Below are 12,956 nucleotides of genomic sequence, written 5' to 3' on the forward strand. Positions count from 1 at the left end.
AGAAACACACATCCACGTCATTGTTAACACGCAGATTTTGATACAGCAGCGCCAGGGTGGGTCCTGGGATTCCTCACTGCTAACCAGCTCTTAGGGGAGTCCCATGCTGCTGGTCTGAGGGCCACTCTCGTAAGAGGTTGCCACGGGAGGGGAACATCACCCAGCAGACAGAAAGGCAGAGGAGAGCTCAGCAGAGCAGGCAACACATTGAGACCTGGAGGATAAATAAGGAATAGCCGAAGGAGAGGCAGTATTTGGGGGGTGGGGGTGGGGGGGAATGGCGGACGTGATAGAATGTGGCGGTCTGAGGACAGGAAAGGAGAGAAAGCTTTGATTAGGATCTGCAGGGAATTCTCTGTTGCAGGAGCAGTGGGTGAAAATGTCCTAGGTTAAGATTAAATACTGTCTAGGGAAGTCCTAGCCCATAGCACGTTACAGGGTAGGTGCTCAATAAGCTGGTTTCTCTTTCCTCCAGTTTCCCTTGTATGACATCTCTTACCAACACCCCAGTGCCAATTATCCAAAATAACTGCAAGCTTCTAGGTTAAATAGGAAAAGATCCTGATCAAAGTCAGTCCCTCAGACACACACACACACACACACACACACACACACGATTGCGGATGAACTGTTTTCTAGATTATAGCCCGAGTCCTCCCTCCATTGCCCTTTAGAATAGACCCAGCCTAATAAAAAGTAATTTGGCTCTCAACAATAGTTCAGTGTTCCGACCTTTGTTTCTGCTCCCAAGCCTTGACACTTGTGTTAGTATCTTTTTCTCAAGTCAGGGGCCTGGCAAAGACCTACATATCATCTAATCTGCAGCCCTCTCTTTGTTTATAGTTCTGAAGAGGCCTATTGTTTCTGACTCTCCATATTGTAAATTCATTGCAGGGCAACAACTTCAGAAGAGAGTACATCACTGCTCAGGGACCTCTGCCTGGCACTAAGGATGACTTCTGGAAAATGGTGTGGGAACAGAATGTCCACAACATCGTCATGGTGACCCAGTGTGTGGAGAAGGGCCGGGTGAGTAAACAGTCTTCCTGACTTCCAGCCTTGCTCTCGCCACCTGGAGGGACTTCTTCCCCAGCATCAAAAGTTAACCCCTGCGGGGGCGGGAGCAGGATAGGGGTGGAGGGGGGATATGAGAGGGGACACTGTAATACTATCAACATTAAAGATACATTTTTTAAAAAAGTTAACCCCACCCTGGCCGGTTTGGCTCACCGGTTAGAGCGTAGCCCGCGGACCAGAGAGTCCTGGTTTGGTTCCCACTAAGGGCACGTACCTCAGTTGCAGTTTGTCCCTGGCCCCAGGGGGTCATGAGCGTGGCAGCCACTCCATGTGTCTCGCTCACGTCCATGTTTCTCTCTCTCTCTTCCTCCTCCCTCTCTCCCTCCTGCTCTATCTCAAGATAAATGCAAAAAAATGTCCTAGGGTGAGGGTAAAAAAAAAGTTAATCCCCGCAAAGCTAAGTAAGGATCGTCTGAGAACACTGTCGGCGAATTAAGCCACACAGTTATGAAAGGCTCTACTAGGTGGTGCCGATCGGATTCTGGGTCTGAAGTGTCAGTCAAAGGTGTCTCCATTTGCAGACTGGGATTATCAGAATGCCCTGACACAGAAAGATGAAGTGGCCACTTGTCGGCTCATTCTTCAGGGTTTGGGGAGAGGAGATGCCTTGCCAGGGTCGCTGGCTCTGCCCTACGTTTAGGAAAGGAGACGTGACCTTCAGGTTGTCCTGACACAAAGGGAAATATTTAACTGGACAATTAAGCACCTCTTGTAACGCACTTACAACCCTCTACTTTATACGGTTACTTTGAGGATTAAAAGAGAAATTACATGTCAAGCGCTCAGTACCCGTGGTCAATAATATATGTCCATAATCCTCTTTCTTTCGTCTTTCTACATGTAATTTTGAGCTTAAATAAGTGCTCAGATTTTTCAAAGATTATCTAGCACATGGCACAGGTTAGGACAGTGACATCAAACTATAAACAGGCCTGGAAGACAGTGTCTTCCTCTGCCCAGCTAGATCTTTCTTCGAAAAGAACCATTGTAAGATGTGGTTCATCTGCCAGTGGAACTGAAATGCTAAGAAAACGGTAGAACCTCAGCCGTGAAGCCCTGTGCCCGGGCGGAAACCGAGGGCAGCGTTCGGGGTTCGCTCCTCGCCGTCTCCCCGCCACTCGCAGCCGCAGCTCGGCTGGCTGCTGGCCCCGAGCAGGTTCATGCCAAGCCGATGGTCAGATGGCTTTAGCAGCCGATCCTGGGTCCCTACTCAGGAAGACCTTTCGAGGAGGGAAAGTTCAGGTTCATAGAGGAGTCACATTTCCGGACTCACTTTTTTTCTGTCCGCTCTTCCTCTAGGTAAAGTGTGACCATTACTGGCCAGCGGACCAGGACTCCCTCTACTATGGGGACCTCATCCTGCAGATGCTCTCGGAGTCCGTGCTGCCTGAGTGGACCATCCGGGAGTTTAGGATATGCAGTGTACGTTGGTTTGTCTGATTTCATTTAATGACCCAGCTTAGAGAGAGGAAGGTCACCTGGGAGTCCCAGTTTTGCCGGTTCCTCCCCTGGCATTGCAGCCCGGAGGCATTGCTGCAGGATCACAGCTGTCAGACGGGACACTTTGCCTTGGGTCCTTCTCAGTGTCCTCTCTGCTCTTACAGGAGGAACAGCTTGACGCACACAGGCTCATCCGCCACTTCCACTACACGGTGTGGCCAGACCATGGAGTCCCAGAGACCACCCAGTCCCTGATCCAGTTCGTGAGGACTGTCAGGGACTACATCAACAGGACGCCTGGCTCCGGGCCCACCGTGGTGCACTGCAGGTACTCGGCCACTAGGAGCCAGTAAAACGACATCTGGGAGTCTGCAAAGAGGCAGAAGGGTGGGACTCTGGACGGTGGAGGATTTGTCTGGGCCCAGAGGATGCTGTTACGCTCACGTCTCCTTCTCTCCAACCTCATTCCTTTTCACTGACTTCTTCTTTTCTGCTTTCTTCAATCCCTCTTCTCTCTCACCCTCACCCTTCATCCTTCTCTCCCCCTCTTGCTCTGGTTCCTACTGCACAAACGCAGTCCTCGTGCGACTTCCAGGCCCTCCATAACTGATCCCCTCTAACCCGGTCACGTTCCCGGAACACCCTCCCACTCCAGCCAGCACGGACAGCGCACACTTATTCTTGCCTCTGGCCGTTCTTACTCCTTGGAATGGCCTTTTCTCTCTCCTCCATCTATCATAACCCTAACTGTCCTTCAGGATCCCCACTGTAGTCCACCCTCCAGGTTGAGTAGCACCTGCCATCTGTAGCACCCAGTTTTGCTCTTAAATTTATGTTCTCACCCAAATTCTCCTGGCTTCAGACTGTGTGTCCATAAAATCAACCTAACAGTCCATCTCTCTCTTTCTCTCCCCACCCCCGTCTCTCTCTGGGGAGCCTGGTGTTTAGCTAATTAATGTTTGCAGCAACACTTTGATAGCCCTAACTGAGTAACACTAATAAATATGGAGCAGGGAACTGCAACCGTAAGAAATGTCAAATGCACTCATTTTCTCCCAGTCAGCCCGGCACCCTAGGAGCCCTGCTTTTATATGCCATTGGAACCCTGATGCTTTTAATAGCAATGTATGGTACTTAAGAGCTTCCTGCTTTCTGGAGAATGGCAGGCATTTTTACCCAGGACCACTGGAGCACTGTTCTCCTTTTTCTTATGGATATGTGCAGCAAAAATCCCCCGGTTATGCAATCACTTTGGGAGCCATTTGTCAATCCCCAGTGAGGTTGAAGGTCTCACACCCTGTGACACCCAGCTCTGCTTCCACATAGCAGCCCCAGAGAAATGCCCACCCGTGGGCAAATGATGGTCATGGCAACACTGTTTTTTAAAAAGAGAAACAAACTGATCTCACTGTCTATCCGTAGGGAACGGATTAGCGGTGGATGGATTAGTGGTGGTTGATAAACTCGTTAAAAGCAATTTTATATATGTGAGGAACAACATGGACAAATCTCAAAGCACAGTACTGCATAGAGAAGTTGGCAGAAGAATACATGAAACATGTTACCATTTTGGTAAATGTTTGAAACACATAAAATGAATATATTGTTTGTGGATGTAGGAAAAGGACAGAGCCAGGCGCGGACAGGACACACGCCCAGAGCAGAGCAGTGCTTAGCCCTGGTGAGAGGAGAGGCGAAGGAAGGGGTCGGGGCTGGGACTCTAGGTTCCACTTCTGTGATAGAGCACATGGAGAGAAAGAAATATTCCTATATCCTTCCATCGCTTGGAAGGCAAAGAAAGATTTTGCTCAAGGCTCGGATGCCGTCTTGAAAGTCCAGTGTCATAGAAACGCTGTCTTCCTTCGACATCTCTTCTAGTGCCGGTGTGGGCAGGACTGGAACCTTTATCGCGTTGGACCGAATTCTCCAGCAGTTAGACTCCAAAGACTCTGTGGACATTTATGGAGCAGTGTATGACCTCAGGCTTCACAGGGTCCACATGGTGCAGACTGAGGTAAGAGTCCCCAGCTGAAGGACACAGCCTGGTCTCCGGCTGCCCCCCCCCCCCCCCCGGACCTCCCAAATGCCTAGGGCTTTCCTCTGAGAAGGGGAAATAACAGTGACTCACTAGGAGGAGAAGGAGCTCTGAGCATATAATTTTTCTAGGACTTGTCATTTTAAAACAAATCTCAGTGACCTTGAGAATGGTGTGGGCCCTTATCTTTATTGAGCTGGTTGCCCATCTTCTGCAGGTGGGTGGGTAGGAAGATAGATTATTTTAATTAATGCATTACACATGGGAGAAAGGCCAGGCACCTTGAAGATCCTTTTCAGGCAGGCTGGTGGGTGAGCACAAGGACTTCGGTTAGTAAAGAGGAAACGGGTTCTAATCCCTTCCCTCCTCCAACCCACCCCGCCGCAGCCCGCGGCCCGGACACACCAAAGGAGTGTGCATGGACTGCACAGGACAAGTGCGTCCATTTGCGGTCCTTTGGCATCTGCAGGGCATTTTTAACATGTTATCTCATTCGATTTTCACAATAACCAGGCAAGAGAGTTATTATTTTCCATTTCCAGGCTAGATAACTGAGGTTCAGAGGCTACAGGTGTGAAATGGCCAAACCGGCACTTGAACCTGTTCTAGAAAATCCTACAGGGACAGGGCTGTGTCCCCGCACAGACCAGGCAGCTCATCCCCTGCACAACAAACTGCCTCCCCAGGCCCAGGTCCTCTTATCCTTGTGTTTCCTACGTAACTCTGCAAAATCCACTATTTAACTTTTTTTGAAAATTTTTTTTAAATGACATTCACTATTATCTTAGTTTCAGGTGTAGAACGTAGCGGTTAGACATTTATATAACTTATGAAGTGATTTCCCTATAAGTCTAGTACCCACCTGACACCATAGGTAGTTATTACAATATTACTATTTCCCTCTGCGGCACTTACCTCCCCAGGACTGTTGTGTGACCACCGATTTGTACTGCTTAGTCCCTTCATCTAACACCCAACCCCCTTCCCTCTGGCAACCATCAGTTCTCTGTATCCACGAGTCTGTTTCTGTTTTGTTTGTTCATTTATATTGTTTTTTAGATTCCACATATAGGTGAAATCACATGGTATTTGTCTTTCTCTGTCTGACTTATTCCACTTAGCATAACACTCTCCACGTCAATTCATGCTGTGGCAAATGGTAAGGTTTCATTCTTTTGTATGCCGAGCACTGTATATTATGTCCACATCTTCTTTATCCCGTCGTCTGTCAGTGGACACTTAGGTTGCTTCCATATCTTATCTTGTAATGCTGCAGTGAACATAGTGATGCATCAAATCCTCTATTTAAAAAATAATTCCCTGCCCAGCCGGTGTGGCTCAGTGGTTGAGCATCGACCCATGCACCAAGAGGTCGCCGGTTTGATTCCCGGGCAGGGCACATGCCCAGGTTGTGGGCCCGATCCCCAGTGCGGGGCATGCAGGAGGCAGCCAGTCCATGTTCTTTCTCATCGATGTTTGTACCTCTCTCTCCCTCTCCCTTCCTCTCTCTCTAAAATCAGTAAAGAAAAAAAAATTCCCATGGTCAAAGAAATGAACAGTTCTACATGCTCCTATTTCCTGCTTAGTCACAGCTCAATGTGCTCCGTTCTCCTTCTTACAGTCACAGTTCACATGGAAGCAGCCCAGGCAGCTCTCCCCATAAACCCAGCGTCCTGCACAGCTCCCCTGAGCTCTCCGCCACCCACTGTTCCCCAAAACCACCTTGACCCCCGAATTATTTCCTGTGCAGCACATAGTAATCTCGTGCAGAGCTCACACTCTGTAACACGTCTGCACACACTGGTGTCATCGCCCCCGGCAGGCAGTGGCCACACCAGGGATCCTCTGCCACCGCCACTGGCCGTGGCTGGAAGTACTTCCCTTATAGCAATTATTTTATTATGGGATTTTTTTTTAAATACATAAAACTGGGGAAAATAGTATTAAGAAATTCATCTGTACAAACTCAAGCATCTGCAATAATTAGTATTCTGTATTCTTCTTCATCTACATGCCACATATACTGTTCCCATGACCTTGGAATATATTTTTTAACTCTACTTATCACATCATTTCATCTTTAAATACTCATACGTGTGTGTGAAATTATAATCACAATATCATTATCACACATAACAATTTTGACCATAATTCTTTATTAGCATATAATATTCAGTCTGTGTTTATATATCCCTAATTATCTCAAAATTATTTCAGACTCGGTTTGCACTAGAATACAATGTCCACACATTACGTTTGGCTGGGGCCTCTTTTAATCTGTAACAATCCCGCCTCTAATTTGTTTTCCATGCCACATATTGTTAAAGAGACCAGTTCATTCGCTCTGTAGATTTTCCCACATTCTGGACGTGGCTGGTTGCTTGTTCCTGGTGGTGGTGTATCCTCCGCCCCCCACTGTTTCTGTCTGCCCGTGTGAGGCTCACTGAAATTCAGACCCCTTGTTGCCACCGCAGTGTTGCAGGGACGGTGCTGCGCGCTTCCTGTTGTATCCTATCAGGAGGCATTTCCTGTCTGTGTCTCTCCCTGTGCTGATGGAATTAACAGTGACCGTCCACTCTCACGTACCCCATCAGCTTTTCACTCACCAGCGGGGCAGCCCCTGGGATCGCTGCTGCCCAGCTCTGTTATCGCATCCAGGGTTGCAGACTTGCATCACACTGTTTCACGATGATCGTCCGTCAGCTTCTCCACAGGACCACATGTTCCCAGAGGGGGAACGTGTTTGCCGTCCCTCTATCCTCAACATGTTTTTGGTCTGTTAAATGAATGAACAAATATTTTACAGTTACATTGCTAAAACGTCAGCACCAGCATTTCATTATTAGTTTATTGTCACTTCCACAAACTCCAACCAGACTTAATTTGTAATTTTAAGAAGAGGAAGTTATCACATTTGAAATAGTTTCGAGGGGTGTGTGTGTGCGTGTTCAAACTCCCTGTATTGTCAGAGGCTTCTTGGTCCTGTGTCACTTCCATACGCCTGCCCAGGGCCCTGGAGACACGGTCGGGCGCTGGGCAGTCATTCCCTGTTGTAAGTGTCACGGGCGACTTCCAGGGCAGGGGTAAGGTGATGTGCAAAGCTCCCCCTCCTCCTCTGTGGACATCACTCCTGTCCCCAGTTCTCTTCCCCTCCGGTCCCTCTGGGGTTCTGTGGCCGTGGGTCCTCAGCTGGCCTTTTCACTCTTCGATCCCCCGAGGTTCCGCCCTCAGGGCTCTGCTCCTCTGTCTCTGTCTTTATCCCGGGTGACGCCCCACTCCCGTGGCATCAAGAACAAGGGAGGGGCTCGTGTCTCCCAAATCTCATTCTCCTTTCCCGGCATCCGTCTGAGTGCTTGCCTACCAGAACGCTCCATCTGGAAGCCTCCCGGTCATCTCAGACGAAGGAAACTCATTATCTGTCTTCAAAAAACAAACAACAATAATACAGATCACAGAAGGGCTGCTGCTCGGCTCCTTCAGTGTTTCCGTCCACCTCGCCGTCCCTCTGACGGCCCAGGCCAGGGGTCCGGCGTCCTCTCCTCGGCAGCCAGTCCTGTCGGTCTGCCGTCCTCCTCCGGCCTCGTCCCCTCCGGCCGTGCCCTCCCTCGGCTCACCCCGGGCCCACGGCAGCGTCTCCCGGGGTGTCCTGGCTCCGGCGTCTGTCCTGACAACTCTTCTTCACCACTGCCACCAACAAAGTCCTCGAGCTAAGCAACTAAGTCCACTTCCCGCACAAAACTCTCAGAAAGCTCTCCATACTTGAGAAATGAAGTTCACTCTCTCATCCTTGTGTATGAGCCTCTCTGTAACCGGCTTACTTCTCCATTTTCATGTCGTAACATCCCCACCCTCATGGCTTCAGGGTCCTTCACTCTTCAGGCCAGAATCAACTTGGATTCTTCTGTTAGTGATGAAATAAACATGGCAGGAAGATAGACACTTTCTCTCTTCTTCTTTTTTTTTTTTTTTTCCATAGAAAGTGAAATCCCAAACAAATCCAGATAGTGTCTGTCCTGCTTTAAGACTCTGCGGAGGGTGGGCTGCTCCTACAGTCTCGGGCCAGCGCCCGCAGGGGTCCCTTGGTGTTGAGTGCAGAGGGGGGACCCACCGCCGAGCCCTGCGTGTGACTGTTCCAGCACCAGAGAAAGAACATCTGACCCTTGGGTTACTTTTCTGGGTCCATGGCAATAGTCAGCCTCCACTTTATTCTACCTTATTTGGGAGACAAAGGGATGCAGGGCTTCACAAGTTTTGATAAATGTATCAAAGAGCAGGATTGCTAAACAAAGTGGCCTTAGACAAGGGATTGGCATGTGTGGCCCTGTTTGTTCAGCCTGCCTTGGGGCAAGCTGACTCAGAGAGACACCCAGATGAAGCAATAACTTGTTAAAGAACAATAGGTGATCGTCATAGTCTGTCAGTCTCGTCTGCTTCCCACGAGCAGGAAACAGTGGAATGTTGTAGACCGAGGATGGCAGGGCCAGTTTGGGGGTTGTCCTGGGAGTTTCCCATGACCCCTGAACCCTACCTTTTAGCTGCACTACTCTGCTCATAGCTTCCAGAATATATGTGCACATTCGTGCTATTTGACAAATGTCACCTTTACCCTCTAGCTTGATCCTTGCCAGCCCCAGAAGTGACTCTGATCACCTCTTATGCATGAAGCTTTATACACAATTGTCTTGTGTTTATCACCTTACAGACACTGGTTCACATATCTACCCCTTGGCTGAACTCTGCATGCATGGAGCATGAAAAGGCCTGAAGTATAATTCTATTACAGTTACCTAATATTACAACTATTGGATGGAACTAAAGCTTCATCAGTTAGCTAAACAGAGCAAAAAAAAAAAAAGATCTTTTATGGTTGAAGTTCACATATTAGACTTTGTCTACTTTTCGTGAGTGACGTGGGAAGCACATTAACAACCTAGAGGTTTCCGTAGTAGTCAGTTTCCAAGGGACGTTCTATTGGGAAAAGAAGAATTTCTATTTAAGACAAGGCAAATTAATGAAAATTAACTGGCTTCAAAGCCCATGGTAGATCATTGTTGAAGAATATATTCATAAGGCGTAACATAGAGGTAATAGAGCTCATTCATAGCTGAGCACTCAGGTCCCAAGGTAATTTAATATCACAGTAGAACTGAAGATGTGAATCATGCTCTGGATGGGAGGAAGCAGGGAAGTGTCTGTCTGTAATTTGGTGAATTATTTTCAAGACAGCAAAACGAGACTGCCTGTAGTACCCTCCTTGAGTTTTCAAAATCAAGGTGGCATAAAACTCTCATAACAAGTGAGCAAAATTTGTAACCAGAAAGGCATAGAAACATTAATATTTATGCAGGCTTCATTTATGATCGTTTTGTTTCTTTGAATTGCCCTAACGATTATACCGGACCTATATTATGAAGTCCCATGAGCTAGTCCCACTAAACTAGCTTCCAATCAGGAGCAACGCCTGGTGCCAACCCATAAAAAGTAATACTTGTTCACTTTTAAAGGTAGTTGGTGAGTGAAGATTTTATAGTTCTACTTTGTATTTCAAACCTTTGAAATACTCTAAGCTGACCACTTCGATCATGGGGGTCCATTTGGCTGACAGCCACATGAAGTCTTATACCCATTAATGGTGTAATGGTAGAAGATGTTAGCTGCAGAGGAGACCTTTGCCTCCTTGTTTGATAGGTGGGGAAACTGAGATCCTGAAGAGCCTCGTGATTCAGCCTAGGCCAGCTGCATGCAGACAAAGAGCCCAGCGTCCCTCACGAGGTGGGGTGCTTTCCTCCCGACCTCTTCGCTCCCTGGAGCAGTTGCTATGCATTAAGGGAGCCCGAGGCCAAGCATTCAGTGTACACGGACATACATTCCCTTATTAGAGAGCTCAGTTGGTGGTAAGGAATGGGGCCCAATGCACAAGTTTAGCTGCTTATGACTGAGCTTCTTCTGTTGTCTAGGGAGGTCTTTGTGGTGTCTTTATAGTCACCAAATACTGACTCATCTATACTTGTTTCTATTTGTTGTTGTTGCTGTTGTTAATCCTCACACGAGGATATTTTTCCATTGATTCTTAGAGAGAGTGGAAAGACAGGAGGGAGAGAGAGAGAAACATCAATGTGAGAGAGACATTGATTAGCTACCTTCCATATAACCCCGACTAGGGCCGGGACCGAACCTGCAACCCAGGTGCATACCTTGACCAGGAATTGAACCCGAAACCCTTTGGTCTACAGATTGATGCTCTAACTGTTGACCCAAACTGGCCAGGGCTATATTTGTTTCTATTTTCAAAGTAGTTAGTTCTCAGATAGTTGACAGGTGCATCTGTCCCTACTGTATAACCCTCTGTAGTTGTCTGAAGTCAGCCAACGTCTTTGAGATTCTTCCATGAGCCAAACTAAGAAAACTGGTAGAGTGAAAAGAACATGAAGTTTGAGGTCACACATTCAGGATCAAACCATAGGGTTCCATTTCTTAGCTGTGTGACCTTGGAGAACTTACTTAACTTCTCTGAGTCTCCATTTATATGGATGATTATATCTACTTCATGAAGTTATCAAAATAATCAAATGAAATAATCTATATAAAATGCATAGCATGGTGTTGGACATTCATTCATCTATTTAATAAATATTTGTGAAGGACATGCAGTGTGCCAGACCTAGTAGTAGGCCCTATTCTATAAATATGTATGCATGTAAGAAAGAATGAATGAACTCCACCTTTCTGCCCACTACCATCATTCCTGTCTCCGTGGTAATAGAAAGCAGTCACTCTTCGTTGTACTGGAGACCATCAGTGAAGTGATGATCAAGAAATTTGCTAACCTGATAGATCTCATTACTATTCACGTTTTGTGAGGATCTCTCATTTTTTTATGCTTGAGAACTTGCCTTCCTCTGACATGTGTTCTGCTTTTTCCTAGTGTCAGTATGTATACCTACATCAGTGCGTAAGAGATGTCCTCAGAGCAAGGAAGCTACGGAGTGAACAAGAAAACCCCTTGTTCCCAATCTATGAAAATGTGAATCCAGAGTATCACAGAGGTAGGAGCTTACTTCGCTAACTTAGAAGTTCATTTATTAAGATGTGACTAATCTGAAGACCATTAAAGACCCAAAGCTCTTCCAACATGCAGCATCTATTCCTTCCTCTACCCAAAGTTTCGAGGGAAAGGCTCACAGGGTGGCGTCAAGGGAGAGAGGTCTCCGGTCCTTGCCACATGATGGATAGCCATGTATACATCACACCTTTTTTGCTTTTGTTTTTGACAAACATTATTTCAGAGGTATTTAATCCCCATTTCGAAATGATCTTCAGTTTTGTTTAGTTGTCTGCACCCTCTGTACCACCCACCCAGTCAGTGTGTGAATCGTTGGTAAAGCACAAATACACAAGAGAGCTGCTATTTAAAGGAGTCCTTTGTAAACCAGATAATTCTTTCGATTATAAATAATTACCCCCTAATGTATCTATATAGTAAATTAAGGTTTTTGCACGTCAGATTCTTTACGAAGCTCCAGGAAGGAGGGAGCTCTGGGGAACTCGGAAGTCCCTTTGTGTTCTTTTGACTTGTTGGAGAGCCTTTCTTTAGAGTAATCCTGGGTGCTCCTAGAGGAGGCTAACGATGGTCTAGTTAACTTCAGGGGTCTGCAAGTTAGGGTTCAGGTCCTCGCTGCAGCATAAATAGCACTAACAAGCTGTGTAACCCTGAGGGAGGTATTCTTCCTCTCCAGGCCTGTGGGCTCATCTGTGAAACCACGGGGTTTGGACCAGAATCACTAGTTCCTTCTAATTCTAGATGGTTCTGAATGGAATGGCCAGGCCCCCATGGGGTTGGTCTCATCTTAAATTACATTGAGTTTTAGTCATTTTGGCTAGTCTTTCCCATTTGTAATTTACATAAATAGAACAAATAGCTATGACACACCCTGCCGCAGTCTCTAATTACAGTATGCTTCCTTTCAGATGCAGGCTATTCACGGCATTGAGAATGTACCGAAGCTCTCCTGGATAAGAGCTATTCACTGTGTGATTCAAAAAACAAAAAAACAAAACAAACAAAAAAACTTGCTTCAAGCCCTACAGAGGTGCCAGCTGTTCCTATTGATACTATGTATAATTTATTAATCTGGAGAATTTTAAAGAATTTATATAATTTAAAAGTAACAGATATTATTGTACATAGTTGTATTTTGTAGTTTCTTCTGTACATATGTATTTTTCATAATGTTTAATATTAAGCTTTATATGATACCATTTTCCACACTAAAGTGTTCACGGGTTGTTCTACATAAACTCACTCAATCTGTGTGACAGGACTGCCGGAAGTGGTTGTGGGGTGGTTGCAGAGGGGACCCCTTGGGCCATGGCTGTCACCAGTTCTCATATTTACTGACCAGGG

At 46.7% G+C, this 12,956-nt stretch overlaps 1 protein-coding gene across 2 annotated transcripts in view; it reads left to right on the plus strand.

The window, feature by feature from the left end:
- The window catches only part of PTPRB (protein tyrosine phosphatase receptor type B), a 107,252-nt gene extending 94,569 nt beyond the window's left edge, over positions 1-12,683 (plus strand). For both annotated transcript variants that reach the window (XM_036251019.1, XM_036251018.1), the window contains 6 exons: positions 895-1,029; positions 2,377-2,499; positions 2,682-2,845; positions 4,396-4,531; positions 11,478-11,598; positions 12,521-12,683. In XM_036251019.1, the coding sequence (XP_036106912.1) occupies positions 895-1,029; positions 2,377-2,499; positions 2,682-2,845; positions 4,396-4,531; positions 11,478-11,598; positions 12,521-12,543 (702 nt within the window). In that variant the 3' untranslated portion in view covers positions 12,544-12,683. The remainder of the gene's footprint in view (positions 1-894; positions 1,030-2,376; positions 2,500-2,681; positions 2,846-4,395; positions 4,532-11,477; positions 11,599-12,520) is intronic.
- The last annotated feature ends 273 nt before the right edge of the window (positions 12,684-12,956 follow it).

Source organism: Molossus molossus, unplaced genomic scaffold (assembly GCF_014108415.1).
Source record: "Molossus molossus isolate mMolMol1 unplaced genomic scaffold, mMolMol1.p scaffold_m16_p_10, whole genome shotgun sequence".
Lineage (NCBI taxonomy): Eukaryota > Metazoa > Chordata > Mammalia > Chiroptera > Molossidae > Molossus > Molossus molossus.